Genomic DNA, 19,591 nt, shown 5'->3' with positions numbered 1-19,591 from the left:
TTTTATCTTTAACAGGCTCCCAGGTGATGTTGGTGGTACTGGTTAGGTAGGGGACTCACAGTGTGGGCTTTAGAATCATCTTTTAACAAAAACATTCTTTTTTTTTTTTTTTTAAGATTTCTTTATTTATTTTATGTAACTACACTATAGTCGTTTTTAGACATACCAGAAGAGGGCGTCAGATCTCATTACAGATGGTTGTGAGCCACCATGTGGGATTTGAACTCAGGACCTTCGGAAGAGCAGTCAGAGCTCTTAACAGCTGAGCCATCTCTCCAGCCCAACAAAAACATTCTTAAAGACGCTAGGCTGGGGCCCAGGCACCTGTATTTTTAACACGTTCCATAATGATTCTAATACATATTTCAGGGTGAGAATCACTGTTATTGTTATAGTTTTTCCCTCAATAATTTCCAAGAAAAGTGCATTCTCTATCCATTTAGAAAGATTATAGACTTTTGATACTGTCATAAATGGGACATATGGTTAGGGAGGATTCATTGTTTTACATTGCGCTATTCTTTATCACTGCTGTAAGAGGCAAAGTGAAAATGCAAAAGAACAAAGAGCTCTTGGCACCTGTACAGCCAGTGTTAATGTTCTTGTTTGCTGCAAAGCACAATTGCTATTTTAAGATTAGTAATTATTCCCAAAGGAAAATTAAAATTAGTTTAGTCTGAGGTTGCTTTTCCTCAAAGCAAAGAAACCCTTTGTCTTGCCTGAGAACTTGAACTTCTTTGACCAGCCAATTGGAGTATGAATGGCATTCAATCCTGAATAAAGTAGAATCTTACGGATTTTACCTGGCATGTGTGTGTGGTAAGTTTTACGTTCTTCCCACATGGTGGTGTCTGTAATCCCGGCACTCTAGAGCTTGAGCCAAGAGGCTCCTGGTTACTCGGCCAGATTGGGCTACAGCTCAGGCAGTGGTGGCGCACACCTTTAATCCCAGCACTTGGGAGTCAGAAGCAGGTGGATTTCTGAGTTGAAAGCCAGCCTGGTCTACAGAGTGAGTTCCAGGACAGCCAATTTCTAAGGAGAATTTCTAATTTCACTTCGGTATAACCGTTAATCCTACTTCTTAAACTTTTTGAGGCAAAGTCTCACTTTGTAACCCTGTTGGCCTGAACTCACTATGTAGATCAGGCTGGCCTCAAACTCCTCCTAGGGTTCTTGTCTCTGACTTTTGAGTGTTGGAATTAAAAATATGCTCTACCAGCCGGGCAGTGGTGGTGCATGCCTTTAATCCCAGCACTTGGGAGACAGAAGTAGTCGGATTTCTGAGTTTGAGGTCAGCCTGGTCTACAGAGTGAGTTCCAGGACAGCCAGGGCTACACAGAGAAACCCTGTCTTGGAAAAAACAAAACAACAACAACAAAAAATGTGCTCTACCACACCCAATTAGAGATATTTTCATTGCACTTATTTATTTATTGATTGATTGATTGAGTGCCAGGTTTATGTCAGAAGATATAGCTTATGGGCGTTCTCTCCACCATGTGGATTTTAGGGCCTGAACTCAGGCTGTCAGAATTGATGGCAAGTGCTTTTACCCACAGAGCCATCTGCAAGTCGCCTTTCATACTTATACTTTACACTTTATGCACTCCCCCCCCACCCCCCACCCCCGTTTTAAGAGTTTAAAATTTTTTGCCAACATAAAAACACAGACCAGTTAGAAAGCTCTTCATTCAGCAAATTAGACCCTGCTCTAATTCAAAGGGCCCCATCTCAGGAAGGGATTTCCAACCTTAATTAACAAGCATTAATTATGCAGATTGCTTTATAAAAAGTAAAATATTTTAGTGGATCTTCATGTGATTGTAATAATTTTAGAAATTGCTGATTAATATAATCTATGATAGAACTGGTGTCAGTAAACTTTGTAAGTATATTTTGAGTTTATTAGTCACAGCAGCATCTACATGTATTTAAACAATAGTTTTGTAGATTGAACATCTCTAACCCAAAAATAAAAATCTAAAATGATTTAAAATCTACAACTTACTGAATAATACATTTTAACGTGACCTATGGAAAATCTACCCCAACTACACATGGCATATTACAGTCAAAATGTAGGCACACTAAAAATATTGTGTAACATTACCCTTAATATATAAAGTTATATGTAAAATGAATTTCATGTTTAAACTTGGGTTCCATCCAAAGGTAATGTATGTCTGTTTGCCATCAGTCAGTTAGCCTGCCTGCCCACCCGCCCACCCGTTCATCCATGCATCTAGCTGCAAATATCCCACCCTTTCAAATCTGAAAACTTATGGCCCTAAACATTTTGGATAGTGGGTACTCATCTGTATATATTGAAATTGATATTCAGGCTACAAGCAGTATTGTGCAAATGACTTTTTGAACCCTTTGTTATAAATTGAAAAATCTCTAAGGATCAGTAATCTTTACTTGCAGTGAAACAGATTGGTTGTTAGTGTTACTCATGATACACTGCCAATAGTTTTACAGAGGAAGGTGACAGCGGACTTTGTATACAAATGAAGGAAGTTTGATTTACTTTTCTCTTGTGAAGGGCAAATCTTGTTTTCCCATCTGAATTCTTCCTATAAATTAGATATTTGGTAAGTAAGTTGTTGGTTGTTTTCTCTTTATAACCTGATGATTATTCTAATTAACTGTCCACTGGTTATTGAATGAATATAGATTAGGTCTTTACTATTGGCAAGCTTGGAAAAGCTTGATGTTGATCGAGAGTCAGAAGAGACTGCACAGTAAAGGGAATGTGAGGCAGGATCTGGTGCATGCACATGCATGCATAGTCAGGCGCATCTATATGCATCTTGTTTGTTTTATTGTTTTTGGCAGTATTGGGGATTGAATTCAGCATCTCACTTCTGAGCAAAATCCACAGTCTTGCTGCTTGTTTAACTATCTTTTGAAGCATATTTTAAAAACGTCTACTTTATCTGTGTGTGTGTGTGTGTGTGTGTGTGTGTGTGCCAGCATAGCCTGTGGCACCTCTGAAGGTCAGAAAACAACTTGGTGATGATCGGTTCTCTTCTTCCACCTGTGGGTTCCAGGAATTAAGCTATCTTGCCAGCCCTGGAAGCACTTTCAATTGCCTATAAACAGTGACATTGCAAAAAAAAAAAAATTATAGTAAATGGTTATGAAACAAACATGAGTTTTTGAACCAATTGAAGGAAATTTTTCCTTGACAAATGTGGTTTACTTATTAAGGTTTGCTTTGGGGCTGAATTTTTTATTTTACTCAGTCTCAAATGAGTTGTTTTCTTTCTTGCAATTAGATGCATATGCAGTAAGAGAAAGGGCTGAATCAATCCAGTCGGTGTTATGAGCCAGTTGCAGCTGCTATATAAAGTGCCCCCATTAAGTTATTAAAATCCTTTGAAGGCTTGCATGCACAAAATATTCCTAATTTGTTAGGAACACACATGGCTGTGTGTGCACACATGCCATTGTTCAGTAGACTGCTCTTTATTAGAAAAGTATAGATCCCTGTGGGGCACTAATTACAGCTCTGGCTAGGAAACTGCAGAAAGGCAAATAATAAAGGCAAAGGAAAATGGAGAAGGGAGAGATCAGGCTCTGCTGTTTTACACCTCCAGCATAAATGAGACATGCGTGAGTAAACACAGCTGTATGGAAAATTAGTTTTTAAGAATTGGAGGAAGGAACTGCCAGTTCACTCAGCAGATAAATACTTAATGCCTCCCTTAAATTCCTAAAGAATTGTCATAGGTTGATTTCTCTCTTAGAAAGTTGCTTGACAAATTATTATTTTAAGTGATTAGTGTTCTTTAAAAAGATTATTATTTTATTTGTATGGATGTTCAGGGGCGTCTACCCCACCTTTGATTATTCAGTTACCAGATAAAAGAGACACAACCTTTATCTTTATAATAACCCTTAATCAGCACTAGAGCTGGGCAGATGTCTACTCTCTATGCTATTAGACTCTATTTCCACATCTATAACTCCATTTTATAATTCTCCAGGTTCCGTCTGGGCAGCTCTTAACTCCAATTGGCCAGCCTGCGTGGCCATGTTTTCATGATTCCCCTAACTCATGGTGTCTCTCCTCTCCTCTCTAGGCTTCTTCTCAGACCCCAAGCCCAAGAACCCCTGCCCCCCACCTGTCTCTTCTACCCAGCTATTGGCTATGGGCGTCTTTATTCACCAATCAGGGATAACTTGGGGGGCAAGGTTACATAGTGTCACTTGTGTTTGTGCAGACTCTCTCATCCCTGGGGACAACCAGGCCTTGGGGGCCAGTATTTAGTATTTATAATACATAGCAAAAGACCAAACCTCAACTGTTACACAGCTGTGAGCTGCCATGTGGGTGCCGGGAGTGGAATCCAGGTCTTCTGTAGGCGCAATGAGTTCTCTTAACCTCTGAGCCAACTTTTTTGTCTTTGAGCATAAGACTTTAAAATACCCTTTATTTTAAAGTTTGATGCTTTTGAAAAACTGTCATATTCAAGTAAAACCTATGGTATTTAGACAGTGGAATCCTGTAAAAGACTACCGAAAAATATGAGGTGAATATTTATGAAAAGATGTTCACTTGTCTTAAGTAAATAACGACTTAAGAGGAGGGATTCATTCTGAAAGGAAGGATTATAGGTTTCTTGGAAAACAGCATTCTGGTTAAGCCTTGAAGGAGATAGCCTGTCTAACTCCTGAGGGAGCTGCTGGTATGGGTGTCACAAGTGCAGAGCAGAATCAGGGACATACAGCCTCCTTTAGGAAGCAAGTAGTTCTAGCTAGGGACGGAGGCAAACGAGAATACATTAGTAAATTAATCCCAGCAGAGGGGAAAGAACTGGGATCTTAGCTGTAACTGCTGCAAGGTCTTTAGATTTTGATCTTTTAACATATACTGGCTAACTAAATAAAAGAGTAACACAGGGTGCTGAAAAAATGGTTCAGTGGTAGGAGTAATTCTTAGCCTTCACATTGGGTGGCTCACAACCACCTGTGAATCTGAAGCCCTCTTCTGACCTCTATCTGCAGCACCCCACCTCCACCCCGCCTCATACACTCATCATGCATGTTAATAAAAATAAAATCTTTATTATTATTATTTTTTGAGACATGGTGTCTTAGAGTTTTATTGCTGTGAAGAGACACCATGACCAAGGCAACTCTTTAAAGGAAAATACTTAACTGGGGCTGGCTTACACTTTCAGAGGCTCAGTCCATTGTTGTCATGGTGAGAAGCATGGAGACATGCAGGCAGACATGATGTTAGAGCAGGTGCTGAGAGTTCCACATCCTGACCCCAGACAGCAGAAGGAGACTGTGTGCCAGACTAGGTGCAGCTTGAGCACAGGAGACCTCAAAGCCCACCTTCACTGTGACACACTTCCTCCAACAAGGTCACACCTATTCCAACAAGGCCACACCTCCTAATAGTCCCTATGGCCAAGCGTTCAAACACATGAATCTATGGGGGCCAAATCTATTCAAACCACCACACAGGGTCTTTCTACATAGTCCTAGTTGTCCTAGAATACTCTATGCAGATAGACCTGTTACCAAACTAGCCTCAAGGAAATCTTCTTGCCTCTGCTTCCTGAATGCTTGGGTTAAAGGTGTGTTCTACCATGTCTGCCTAAAATCTTAATTGTATTTATTTTTTAACCTAAAATTAAAAACAAACAAAAAAACCATTTTCCCACTGCTAGGGATGGTATTCATACTAAGTAAGTACTCTACCAGTGAGTGGCCTAACCCTTTTTTAGCTGAAATAGCAGTTGTATATATGTATGGGGCACGATGGGATCAGACTGTGATAGTTAGGTACAATATGTAATGACCCAGTTAAGATAATTAGCATTTCTGCTTCCTTATATATTGTTTATTATGTTGGGAACATATTAGATGAGATGGTGCACCCCTGTAATCCAGCAGACAGAGGGCAGAGGATTAGAAATTCAGGGCTAACCTAGGCTACATATTGTCAAGGAAGGGGAATGAATGGTGATTTAAGTTGGGAACTTTTGAATTCTTCTAGTTCTTTATAAGATGCATAATAAATTATAAGTTGTGGTTTACTGTGCTGATTAAATATTTGTTGTAGAAAGGATTGTCAACAGGTTATTTGGAGAAGTCTTGAGGCGGGGGAGGAAAAGGGTAAAAGAACGCAGGGTTGGGAAATGGGGCTTCATTCTTCCTCAGTTCTGAATGAAGTGTATATAACCAAATCATCCTTATTATATCTACTAATAAAGACCTTGAACCCTTTAAGTTTTTATTATCTCTGAAATAAATGGTTAGGATTGCTTGCATTCGGATTTCTGTATCTCTTTTTTCCTTGTCATTTCTTTAAATGCTGTGTAACTAATTAATGTCATTTCTACTTAAATTTTTCATTTTGTTTTTATTTTTATGTGTATGGATGTTTTTGCCTGCATAAATGTCTGTGTACCATGTACAGTGCACATAGAGGCCAGCAGAGGGCAGCAGAGCTCCTGGAATTGAGTTAGACGTGCTTGTCAGTCGCCATGTGGTGCTGGGAATTGGACCCATTTCTACTTTAGATTTATCTGCTAAATTAGACAAAAGTCAACTGTGGTGGCACACCTGTAACCCCAGCACTAATGAGAGGCAGGAGACGGAACTACATATTGAGTCTCAGGCCCAGCATAGGCTCCAGTGAGAGCCTGACTCCTCCTCCAGACCCCATCTCATACACACATATAAAAATGTGTGAGAATTAGGCATAAAATAAAGGTAAATGGACTAAGGCTAAAATTAGTAAATACAGTAATTCCTATGACATTTTCACTTTTAAGACAAATGACCTTAAGTGAATACAGTAGCAAGCACGCTTAGAGTACTCTTGATCTTGGAGAGTATCCAGTCTGAAAGAAGCTGCCCTTGAGTAAGCACTGATAAGACAAGGGTATGCCCATTGGCTGTGTTTTCCTTTAAGCATTGCATTAAGAACTGTAGCTTGAGAGACAGCTCCATGGTTACGAACATTAGCTGCTCTTCCAGAGGACCCAGGTTCAATTCCAGGACTCACATGACAGTGAAAAACTGTAACTCCAGGTCCAGAGGATCTGACACCCTTTTCTGGCACAGGCATACACGATGGCAGAACACTCGTATACATAAAGAAAAATAAACATATCTTTTTAAAAAAAGTTGTTAAGGCAGTTTGTCTTCTCTGAACGCTGAGACTATAAGCAGTTAGGATGCCGCGTGGAAGCCGAAGCCGCACTTCCCGGGTGACTCCTCCGGCCAGCCGGGCCCCTCAGATGAGGGCTGCTCCCAGAAGAGCACCTGCAGCTCAGCCTCCAGCAGCAGCTGCACCATCTGCAGTTGGCTCACCTGCCGCTGCACCCCGGCAGCCAGGCCTGATGGCCCAGATGGCCTCCACTGCAGCCGGTGTGGCTGTGGGCTCTGTAGTGGGGCACACCCTGGGCCACGCCATCACTGGGGGCTTCAGCAGAGGTGGTAGTGCTGAGCCTGCAAAGCCCGACATCACTGACCAGGAGCCCCAGGGAGCCCCGCTGCAGAACCAGCAGTCTTTTGGACCTTGCTCTCTAGAGATCAAGCAGTTCCTGGAGTGTACTCAGAACCAAAGTGATGTGAAGCTCTGTGAGGGCTTCAACGAGGTGCTGCGGCAGTGCAGGATGGCAAATGGTTTAATGTAATCAGGAAATTCAAGCTGAAGAGATGTACAATTGGTTCTGTATAATCAATAAGTACAAGTGTGGACCCTTACTTCTAACAGCTCCATTGCTTCGGAATGGCCAGGAAAGAGATCGAACTATAGGTGTTTACTGAGACTTGTAGTGTTGGTTACTGGGCAAGTGTTTGGCCTCTTTGAAGTAACAAAGTGATTGTGAGTTAAAAAATTAAATAAATTGGTTTATTCTGAAAAAAAAAAGGTGTTAAGTGGCAGACATGTGAATGGAGGAGAAAATGGTACTCTACAGAGCGAACATCGATTTAAAGGCAGTTTTAGATTTATTTTGCTTCATGTACATAAATGTTTTGCCTGATGCATGCGTATACCATGTGTGTGCCTGGTAGAGGTCAGAAGAGGGCATTGGATTCCTGGGAACTAGTTAACTATGCTTGTGAGCCACCATGTGGGTGCTGGGAACCAAACCCAAGTTCTCTGTAAGAGCAACTAGTGCTCGTAACTGCCAGCTCTCTAGCTTCATAAAGAACATGGATTTGATGAAAGGAGACCAGGAATCAGATAGCCTGCACCATCCTCCCAGTCCCGTTGCTCTAGGACTGTGGCCAGCTCCTCCTCCTCCTCTGCAGTTATGGATGAAGGGGATAATAGCTGCCTTTTCAGCAGTGAAGTAACTATTGACCAAGTTACTGCATTTTGTTCTTCCCGTGAGTAATTAGCAGGTAATACATTTCTCAGGAATATATAGGTTAACGAGACTAATACTTTTACAAAAGAAAAGGTTTAACATGCAACATTATAACAATGCAAATTAGTATCATCAGTCAAGTTTGGTTCTTCCAGGAGATGCAGGAGTTTGGTACATCTTTTAGGAAGGAAAATTAAGTTTATTTTCCCTTTTGTGAGGAGAACACTCTGACTCCCTCTGTGCTTATAAAGCTTTTTGGCTTTTTGGCAAGAAGACTTTAGTGTACATATTTTTCTTTTCTTTATTTTTTTGGGGGTGGGGGAAGACCTTTTATGTAGCCTTGGCTGGCCTAGAACTCAATACGTACAAATTTTGTGTGAATATATTTTCAGTTCTTGAATATAATTGTAGGAGTAAAAGTTCTGGGTAATATAGTTACTCTTTGTTTTTGAGGAATTATTGCATTCTTCATAATGGCTGTACCTTTATAGTCCTACCAGCATTGAGTGTAAGAGAGCCCAGCCAACCTTATCAGCCCTTGTTTTTCTGAATGTTTTATTTAAATTACAGTCACCAATTACATTTCCCGAAGAACTAAAGATATGTTTTCTTTTCTCTCCTTTGCTCCTTTCTTCCCAAACAAGGTTTGACTAGGTAGCTTAGGTTGGCCTCAAATTGCTGGTGGTTCTCCTGTGTCAGTTTTTTGAGTTCTGGGCTTACAAGCATGCTCCACCATTCCTGGCTTTGCTTGGTGATTTGTGCTTGGCTGTCATGTCAGTCTGAGAAACTGTTGCCTACATTCAAGTCATTCGGGGTATACTTAGGTTTGCATCTGAGGGTGTGTGCGCGTGGAGGGTGTTATGGGTATTTGTGTGTGAAGGTAGTCCAGCACGTGTGCTGCAGTAACTGAGTGCCTTCCAGTGTCAGTCTTGCCTTTCTGCCTTGTCTGAAACATGGTTTCTTCACTGCTGCATAAACCCGGCAAGGTGGCCCTAAGCCTCTGGAGATTCTCCCATTTTCTATAGCCACCTTGGGATTAGAAGCACTTGTGCTCTAGAGTCTGACTGATGACTCAGGTCATCAGGCCTGTGTGACAAATGTGTTTTACACTGAGTCATCTTAATTCTCTGAGAGCTTCATATAATAATTTTTATCTTTTGTATTTAAGGTTTGTTCTATATTTAGGATTTGATGCTTTTCCAGTTAATATCTGTATGGATTGAAGGAGCTAGACTCATATTTTAAAAAATGTGTTCATTGATATTTTGCCTACATGTATATCTGTGTGAAAGTGTTGGGTGCCCTTGATCTGGATCTTAGATTAATTTTATTATTTATTTATACATATGTATGTTTCTCTGTACATATGCACATGAGTGCAGGTGCTCACAGATCCCAGCAGAGGGCATCTGATCTGCAGGAGCTAGAGTTACAGGCAGTGCTGCCCAATGCTGGCTTTGGGATCTGAGCTCAGGTCCTTTGCAAGAGCAGCAAGCTAAACTGCTGCCAATTTCTCCAACCCCAATAATATAAAGAAGATATTTTAAAATGGGGCATTTATGGACATAAATAATCAAAGGCAGATGACTACATTCTATTATATTCTAATCAGAAGAGAAAAACCAGACTTCATAGCTCATGCCTTTAATCCCAGCATTCAGTAGATAGATTTCTATGAGTTCAAGGCCACACTGAGACGTAGGAGACTTTTTTTGTTTGTTTTTTGTTTTTTGAGACAGGGTTTCTCTCTGTGTAGCCCTGGCTGTCCTGGAACTCTCACTCTGTAGACCAGGCTGGCCTTGAACTCAGAAATCTGCCTGCCTTTGCCTCCCAAGTGCTGGGATTAAAGGAATGTGCCACCACTGCCAGGCTGGAGACATTATCTAAAAAACCAAAAAAACAATTCTGCTAACTTACTTTTTATCTGGTATCAAATCTATATATTTTGATACCTAATCTGTCCAAGCTGTACTACAAATCTGAATTCTAAAGCAACATATTTTAAAGAGAAAGTATATTTTTGCCAGTACCATAAGATTTGTTAAATATAGAAAATAGAGAAACAAATATATATTAATGGGGCAGAATGAAGTTACTAACTGAAACATACATTTGTCATTTCTTAATATAGTCTGTAAAAAAAAAACCTTAATTTTTTTCTGTCAGAATGATAATTTAATCACAACAACAGTCCTCTAAAAGTACAATACTGTTTTTGAAACTAAAAAAAAAAAAATAAAAAAAAAATAGAAGTTTTTGAAGAAGCTGTCTCAAACCTAGGGCAGTCAACTTAAGGCAGAAAGGATTTATTTCAGTTTTTTTATTCAGAGCTTCATTTATTCCTTGTTTATTCATAGTTTCAGGCCAGTGTGGCAGAGCAGACTCACTTATGTTACAGCAGGTAGGAGCCAGGGTGGCCGTGGAGAGGAGGGAAAGAAGAGAGTTTCTGTGGTAGTTGGCTTTTCCCTCTACCATGTGTACCCCAGCCTACGGTTGGATTCCAATGCAGGACAGGTCTTCCCCACCTCTGGTTATTCCTCTTTGGACTCATCCTTCAAACTCTCCCAGAGATGTGCTTTACCAGCCTCCTAGGTGCCTCTCAACCCAGTCAGGAGAACCATCAAAATTAACAGCACAAGAGAAGAGTTTGCTTGGTTTTTCTGAGGCAGGTTTCTTTGTGCAGCCTTTGCTGTCCTGGAACTCTGTACACCAGGCTGGCCTCCAGCTCACAGAGACCCACCTGCTCTGCCTACCAACATTCAGTCTCTTTGTTTCAATTTCCTTCTATTTCCTGTATCTGCTCATGAGGAAAAAATTCCCAGTGCAGAATTTGCAGTGGTATTTTGATATTTCAATATTTTCATGGCCCAGAACGTGAAATATAAATTTTTGGCCATTCCACAAGACAGCCTTTCACAGTCTGTGCCCGCTTAGCCTTGAGAGTCCTGCTCCCCTTTTCTGCTGTGCTGGGCTTTCTGTAAAGGTTTATTTCCTGCTTGCACACTGAGCCTTCTTTCTAGACGCTACCATCCCCAAGCCAAGCCCTGCCCTGTGTTCTTCACCCAGCCTACCTCATTGCTTAGCTCAGGTTGTCTGTCAAAACTCTTTGAGGATTTTGTGTTATTTCTAGTTGTGTTTGTGGGGTGCCCACATAGGCAACAGAAGGTTGTCAGATCTAGAGCTGGAGGACTTAGAGGCAGTTGGAGCCACGTCATTTAGCAACTGAGCCTGGATCCTCTGCAAGAACTGAACCTAGCTTTAACCACCAAGCCATCTCTCTAGGACTCCCCAAATTCTTTTTTATTTATCTATTTATTTATTATTTTATTTTTGGAGACAGAGTCTCTCTGCATAGCTCTGGCTGTCCTGGAACTCACTGTGTAGACCAGGTTGGCCTTAAGCTCAAAGAGCTCTGCCTGCCTCTGCCTCCCAAATGCTTGGGCTAAAGGCATGTGTCACCGTGCACATCGCAAACCTTTTTTTTTTTTTTTTTTTTTTAAATAAAAAACCGATTGGCTTAAATAGGCTCTTACTTTCTTTTTCTTTTTTCTTTTTTTGGTTTTTTGGATTTGGTTTGTTTGAGACAGGGTTTCTCTGTATAGCTCTGGCTGTCCTGGAACTCACTCTGTAGACCAGGCTGGCCTCGAACTCAGAAATCCGCCTGCCTCTGCCTCCCAGAGTGCTGGGATTACAGGCGTGCGCCACCACCGCCCGGCCAGGCTCTTACTTTCTGAACATATTATTGTTTTAGCCTCAGTTTTAAAATAGACTATAGGCTTGGAGGGTAGAAGCTGGGATCTTGTTTAGCTATGTTGGCTCTCAGCAGAATGACTTGGCTATTCCGATATGTTCAATAAATGTTCCTTGTGTCAGTGCATATGTGTGTTTGAATTAGTGAATACATTTTGAAATATTTCTTGTAATTATGATTAAAACTTTAATTTTTCTTTTCCTCAAAGGAAAGAAAAGGAAAATATTCAGATTTTTACTTATGAAGAATAAAAACTTATATTGATATTGTTAATCTCATTGGCCACTCATAAGAGTATTACTTTATTATTTAAAAGATTTTTGCCAAAAAAAAAAAACTTTGAGTAACTTAAAATGACATTTTATAATTATTTTTAAAGAAAAATTTGAAACTTATTTTCTGCCAGGATTTAGTTTAATGTAATACTAGTTAAGAGAGTAATGTGTTCATCAGGAAACTGTAAAATAGAAAGAAGACAAGTCAGTTAGGTGTGGAATGAGGTACCAGGGTTTCTGGGCGATCTTAGCAGAACTGAACAGCCTCATGTTTTCAGAGTGACCTGGAGGTTAGCTGGGATGGCTGGCCTGCCTGCCTCCCTCTGGACTCAGGTTCCAGGCCGATGACCCAGAGCCACATCCTTGGGGAGTCAAATGTTGCTGAGTTTTGAGGACATGCGCTTCACTTTACTCTGTCAACCATCTTTGCCAAAGGATAAGCTACATGAGAAAATATTTGGCATGAACTTAAGTATGTCAAGTATTGTGCTTCTGTGTGGGATGACATATTAGTTAATGTCCTTTTGATGCTACACAATAAATTAACAAATTATTATTGTAATTAAAATTTTAAAAGCGTTCTTCTATGAGCACACATTTTTATTTAGAATAGTGAATTATGTATGCCTCTAAAAAGCTTCAGAAGTACATAGTTCACTTTCCCTTCTCTCCCACCCCCCACTCTTTTGTTGTTATTTTTAAAAACTTCAGTGTATAAACTTTGGGTTTCCTTAAATTCTGCCTTGCTGGTTTTGGTTCTGTCTTTCTGTCTCAAGATGGCCTGGGATTATGACTCAATTCTACTAACTACACATTTAGTAGGAGTCCGAAGTACATCAGTGAACTGGAGGTAACCTTTTCCTACTCCTGAACTCTGAAATAACAGTTTTCTAAGAGTAAACTACATTTTAACTTTAGGGTAATTATACTAGCTTGCTCTGTCTCTGGTTGCAGTTGCTCTTTATTGCTGGGTTTGAAAGAGGACAGCTGGCTTTGTCTCTGTCTCTCACAATGTAGCACACTTGACCTTCCTTTATTTTCCCTGTCCCTCCCTGGCTCCATCCTGTCCTCATTTCCCTCTCCCCTCTGCCATCTTTAGCAGGTAGGTTTTTCTTTTTGGCATTTGTTTTTGAGACAGCGTCTCTATACAGAGATCTGGCTACCCTGGAACTCAACATGCACACCAGGGTGTTTTTTTCTTTTTAAAAATATTTATTTTTGCCAGGTGCTAGTGGTGCACTCTTTAATCCCAGCACTCTGAGAGGCAGGGGCATGTAGATATCTCGAGTTCAAGGCCAGCCTACTCTACATAGTAAGTTCCAGGATAGCTAGAGGTACACCGAGAAACCCTGTCTTAAAAAACTAATACATATGCCAGAAGAAGGCATTGGATCTCCTGGAACTTAGTTACAGAGGGCTGTGAGCCTCCATGTGGGTGCTGCAAACTGAACTTGGGTCCTCTGCAAAAGCAGCAAGTGCTTTTAACTGCTGAACCATTTCTCCATTTCTTCATTTTAATAAAAAAAGCCTACACACACACACACACACGCACCACACACCACACACACACACACACACACACACACACACACGTATATATACATACACGCACATACACACATTTGTCAACTTGACATAAACTAAGAGTCAGCTGGGAAGAGGAGCCTTGCCTGAGGAACTGCCTCCTTCAGATTGGTCTACGTGCTTATCTGTGGGTACATTTTCCTGATCAGTGATTGAAGTGAGCAGGTGCAGCATTCATTACCTCTGGCCCCTGCCTGTATGAGAAAACTGACTGAGCAAGCCATGGAGCAAGCCAGTCTCCAAGGTTGGCTTCAGGTCTGCTTCCAGCTTCTGCCTTGCTTTCCCTCCATCATGGACTATAACCTGTAAGATGCAATAAGCCTTTTTCACCCCCTAGTTGATTTTGGTCATGGTGATTATCATAACAACAGAGAAGCAAACTAGAATACTCTGGAAAGAAAGAGACCAGTCATTATATTGATGTGGTTTTCTTGAAGGTCACTTATCCGATAGTCTCAGCCAGTCACCATATAAAGGAAACTTCAGAGTGGACTTAAAAGGTATTTGAAGAACTAAAATCAATTTCATAAAAATTACTGGAGGCTTTCCAGTAATGTGACTCAGTCTTTCTGTTCTTAGGATTTATTCTTAATTTGGACACAATTTTAACATGGTTGGCTATTTGACTTTGCTAACGGCTAATTAGTTCATTAGAATAGATGATGTTGCAAGCTGCTTGTTGACAGGCCTCTAGAGCAGCAGTGTATGAGTTGACTGCTACTGCACGGAACTATCAAAGGCAGACTTCAAGACTGGAAGAGAGACAGCCACTCCAAGGACTTTGTTCTCTCGCTAGGATATCAGTTCTTCATAGTAATTGATGCTCATAGTGATGACTAAATCAATAAAGTTTTATTATGTTCTGTAGATTAAAAAAAAATCTAAAACAAAGCACATAGCTCATTTTTAAAAGATTTCCATCGAAAATGGCTAAAAATAACACATTTTGAGACTTAATAGTTGAGAAGCCGTTCTGTGGAAAATGGCTTTTGGCATTTGGGTTTCATCTCACTTCCGTCTCAGTGATATTTTGCTTGGAATTCCAGAGTATTAATATATCTAGAATGTACATAGACATTTTCTAAGTCCAAGCTAGAATCCTCAGAGATGTATTGGAGATCTCTCTCTCTCTCTCTCTCTCTCTCTCTCTCTCTCTCTCTCTCTCTCTCTCTCTGGCTTTTAGAAGGAGATGAGTAAGAATCTGTTTATTTAAAAAAATATCTTGAATGAGTTGAACCAACGGTATTAGTCATCATAGAAATGACTTAAAGTCAAGTTGTTGAAAACAGCCTGTTCATCCTGAGTATCCCTTGATTCATGCAGTATGGCAAATAAGTCTTCTTAAAGACTCAAACATTAAATGTGATAATATAAAACATTAGGTGTGTGTGTGTGTTAAATACTGTGCTGTTTTGAATGAGAGATTTGAGCATCTGTGGATTTTGGTATCCTTGGGGATCCTAGATCCAGTCCCCTATGACTAACAAAGGATGGTTTTAATAAGCTGAGTTCCAAAGCAGACCATTTAATTATTAAATGTCTTTGAGTATTAGGAATTTATTTTGGTTTTTGTGTACGTGAAACTTTAAATTTTCCAGGGACTGTGAATTCTTCCTGTAGGAATCACATTGTGTCAACTTAAATTGCGTTATTTTGTCTTCTTTGACAAATGCATTCTCTTTGAACTACCAGAACTGAATGGAAGTTTTAAGTCACAATGTAATTGCTACCGAGGGATTATTTACAGAGAATTCTGGCTGGAGAGTGAAGTCCAGTCTCACTCCTGTAGCTTTCTATTTAAGATGTACCCGTAACATTGTAACATTCTCAAAATACACAGTGAATTGTCACATAAGAACTCTGATTCTTCAGCCTTAGAAATACAGCTAAAGATCTCTGTCTTATAATTCTATTTCTCAGCCAAGCCGTGATAACAGGTAGGCTGATTTCAGTGAGTTCAAGGCCAGCCTGGTGAACAGAGAGTTCCAGGATAGCAGGGCTACACAGAGAAACCCTGTCTTGAAAAACAAACCAAGCACGAATTGTATTTCTCTTGTGGAATGTTCAGTCAAGACCTTAGATCTTTTTCTTGTGAACTGTTGTCATGTTAGAAATTGGTGAGGTGGGTGAAAGCCAGATCCTTTAAGGGGCTGTAGACTGATCTAGAAGTGTAGATTTGACCATCATGATGACAGTGGAGCTGAGCCACTCTGTGTCACATGTGACTGAGCTAGAGAGGACAAAAGGAACACTGTGAACAGCACTTACGTTTATGATTTGATTAAGTGACTTACTGAACTAGGAAGAGCAGAATCAAGTTGATTTCCATTGTGTTTTTAGATGGCTGTAAGATACCTCTCTTCTAGTTGGTTCCATTTGTTTTGTGTTTGGTTTGAGACAGACCCTTTTACTTTGTAGGCAAAGCTGAACTTACACTCATGGTCTTCTGCCTCAGTTTCCCTAGTGCTGGGATTATGGACCTGTACCTCTGGGCTCAGTGAGCTGTGTCTTACTAAGTCATTTATTAGAGTGGACCAATGTGATAGAAGGCATTACAGGTTAGACCTGCAAATGCTTGTGCTAAGGAGTAACACAGAAATTGGAATAAGCCAGGGAGACTAGGGTAACAGTTACTCTTAAGGCTGATTTCAGCTTCACACATTCTCTACCCAGTATAAGTTTCAGCTTCCCTAAGGATTCCCATTGTGGCTGTGTACTGATAACCTGAATTTACCTGGCCGTTTGTGGAGTTTCTTTCTGTCTCCAGTTTTTATTCACTTCCTATTTAGAAACCTTCAGTGACTCTCTTGCTTTCAGAACAAACAGTTTAGTAATCAAGTCTTTCTAAACTGTTACCTCCTTGTCTACTTATTCCATCTTCAAGTAGATCTCATAGGAAGAGAAACTAGTGTGGAGCCTCAAACTGAAGGTGCTAAAAATGATGCTGTTTAGCCAAAATAAACTGTTCCAACAATCAAGGTTCTGTAACAGCCAGGTTTATTATTACAGACATTATTACCCTGAGTATTACAATCGAATTATCACTCCATTGTTTATTAAAATTTTTATTAAAGTACATGTTGACTCTGTATTGAGGCTTTTTTTTTTAACCTCTGAAGAGACTATTTATGTGGGGAATATGCATGTATACAGAATGGTTACAAGATAATGTATTAAACATTAGAAACAATGTGTGCCATCAAGTAGATATTTAATAGATACTCGATGCTATTATTTCAATTGAAATCTAATTTTAAAGGAATGCTCTATTCTAACTGCACCACCTCCTACTTCTCCTCATGATCTGACTCTAGTCAGTCTGGGGTGATGCTGGTTCCTAAGTGCCTGCAATGTTCTTAGTAATGCTAATTCCCTTGCCTGGAATTTCATTTGCTCATGAGCCTCAAGTTTCTTTCTACTGAAATCTGTATTCATCCTTAACTTAAAAGCCACCCTTTCAGGAGCTTTTCCTGGTTGTTCTGGTTGAATGCTCTTTGAGTGTTCTCTATTACTCTGTGGTCCTGATTTCACCTAGAACACCTTGTCAGATGAACTAATGGGCTTTGCTTTTTAGTCTTAGTTATTTATGTATTTCTCCTCTACTTGAGATTTGTGTATTAGGGACCCAAGCCAAAACCTTACACCTGGTTAGCACCCAATAAACATGAATATAGATACTCTGAGCCAATTTGAAGAGTAAAATGGATAATTATGTCTTTAGACTTTATTCTTAAATGTGGATAGCAAGCAAAGTTTTTATAATATTACCAAATTGACTGTTCTCATTAAGTTTCCACCTAACAAGTTTTAATGGAGCATCAACTCTGTTAATTTAAGAAAGATTTAAAGAAAAATAAAAAGAAAGACCTCATTTGGCCTTCTCAATCGGCTTAGTATGGGGCCTTTAATGATCTGATTTGCCTCCAGATAGCAGATGCACACTGTTAGGACAGATGTATCTCTGATTCCAAATGCTGTCCAGTTCTCAGGACTCGGAGGATTAAGATTGACTCTGAATGGGAGTGCATCTCTTTGTCTTCAGTGCTGATTTTTTTCTTTACAACAATCAAAAGACCTCTTTGTGACATTAAGTAAATAGATACTTTCCTTTGGGCTTTGTACTAGGTTGAGAATAGCATCATTCAGCAGTGAGCATCTGTCTGTAGTGGGTGTCCTGGTTCCACTGTGGCTTTGTATCTTCCTCTGCATATCCATGCTGTCATCTGTAACTTGAGGAACTTGATTGCGTGCACCACTGACTTGCCAGGACACGTTTGAGCTACTAAAAAATAATAATTATTTATTGAGCTTAACTGGTGGTATGCACTGGTAGTCCCAGTATTCAAGGGGTAGAAGCAGGAGGATCAGAAGTTCAAGGTTAGCCTTGGCTACATAGGCAGTTTGAAGTTGTTTAGCATGGACTATATGAGACTTTGTCTCAAAAAGTTAAAACCAATTATTTATTTACTTATTTATTTTCTATTTTTTGTTTTGTATTTTTGTTTTTCAAGATAGGGTTTCTCTGTGTAGCTTCGACTGTCCTGAAACCCTCTCTGTTTATCTAGCCAGTCTCAAGTCTCCTGAGTGCTAAGATTAAAGGTGTATGCCCTCATGCCCCACTTTCATTTTTTTCTAATGTTTAAAGTTGGCAAAGTATACTGATTGTTTTGTTGTTTTATAATTCTATGTGTATCTCAATCTTTGTGTTCTAATTTTGGCAGAGATTTTATGAAAGGAGATATCCAGAGTGCTGAATCTGGGCAGGTGTCATGTCTGCATGGGAAATGTGGCATTGGCACACTTCAGTGGTTAGCCAAATTCTAAGGTCTGATTTTGAGTCCTAAAGGATGTTAATGGTTCGCTTGCACACTTAATAACGTGGGCCTTTGTGTGCTACTTGCATTAATTTAGCAAGCATTTGTTGAGTAAAGGTTTTCTCAATGTTCATGTTCCACTTTCTAGAAGCAGCTCTTTGCTGCTTAGAAGATGCTTCTGTCTTTAAAACTAAAACACAAGGATAAATACTGTCTGTCTACTAAAGATGCATGTTCAGGATTATCAGACACTAAGTTATTTTCTTGCTAAAACTTTCACGACAGATTTTGAAGTCTTTATGAGAGAAGCTGGTGTAAAATCTTTCATGTTGGGAAATGTTAGTGCAGAGATGATTTCTGTTCCCCTCTGGTTGGGCAGATGTGAAGATCTGTGTGCCATCCATGGACATCATGTGCCATCCTCAATTTCCCGTGCTTAGTTTTACACAGGGAGTCCTGTGGTGGGTGCTTTTGTCATTTCTGCATAGCAACAGAGGTTTCATAGAGGTTTTCTTCTTGTGTTCTTTAATTGCTTTGGGGTTTAATGAAAGGTAATTTCAGACATGTGTTTTCTACTCCTGATATGAAGGTAACAACCATTTTATTTCTCTTGAGTACAAGTATGCCTCAAGAGCAAAAATTAAACCTGAGTTTTGGTTGGTAGGTGGTTGGTGCAGTATTTACAGAGACCACAGTTGTATTATATTGGCAGAGTTGTTTCAATGACTTAGTAAATGAGGTTAGAAGGTGTACTTTAAATATCATCATTTTAAAAAATACTCTTAATATTTAAAACTAGATTAGAGGTCTAAGGGCTTTCTT

At 39.8% G+C, this 19,591-nt stretch overlaps 2 protein-coding genes across 19 annotated transcripts in view; both read left to right on the top strand.

The window, feature by feature from the left end:
• The window catches only part of Epb41 (erythrocyte membrane protein band 4.1), a 151,004-nt gene that overhangs the window by 46,244 nt on the left and 85,169 nt on the right, over positions 1-19,591 (top strand). The gene's annotated exons all lie outside the window — the stretch shown is intronic.
• LOC127681384 (coiled-coil-helix-coiled-coil-helix domain-containing protein 2-like) lies at positions 7,144-7,900 on the top strand. Its single transcript, XM_052177591.1, has one exon. The coding sequence runs from the start codon at positions 7,203-7,205 to the stop codon at positions 7,662-7,664; it is 462 nt and encodes a 153-aa protein (XP_052033551.1). The 5' UTR covers positions 7,144-7,202; the 3' UTR covers positions 7,665-7,900.

Source organism: Apodemus sylvaticus, chromosome 3 (assembly GCF_947179515.1).
Source record: "Apodemus sylvaticus chromosome 3, mApoSyl1.1, whole genome shotgun sequence".
NCBI lineage: Eukaryota > Metazoa > Chordata > Mammalia > Rodentia > Muridae > Apodemus > Apodemus sylvaticus.
The sequence above is the reverse complement of the archived record's forward strand: the minus strand, read 5'-3'. Positions and strand labels throughout refer to the sequence as shown.

Excerpts from the sequence above, each read along its gene's own strand:
- LOC127681384 (XM_052177591.1), top strand. The coding sequence starts at position 7,203 with ATGCCGCGTGGAAGCCGAAGCCGCACTTCCCGGGTGACTCCTCCGGCC.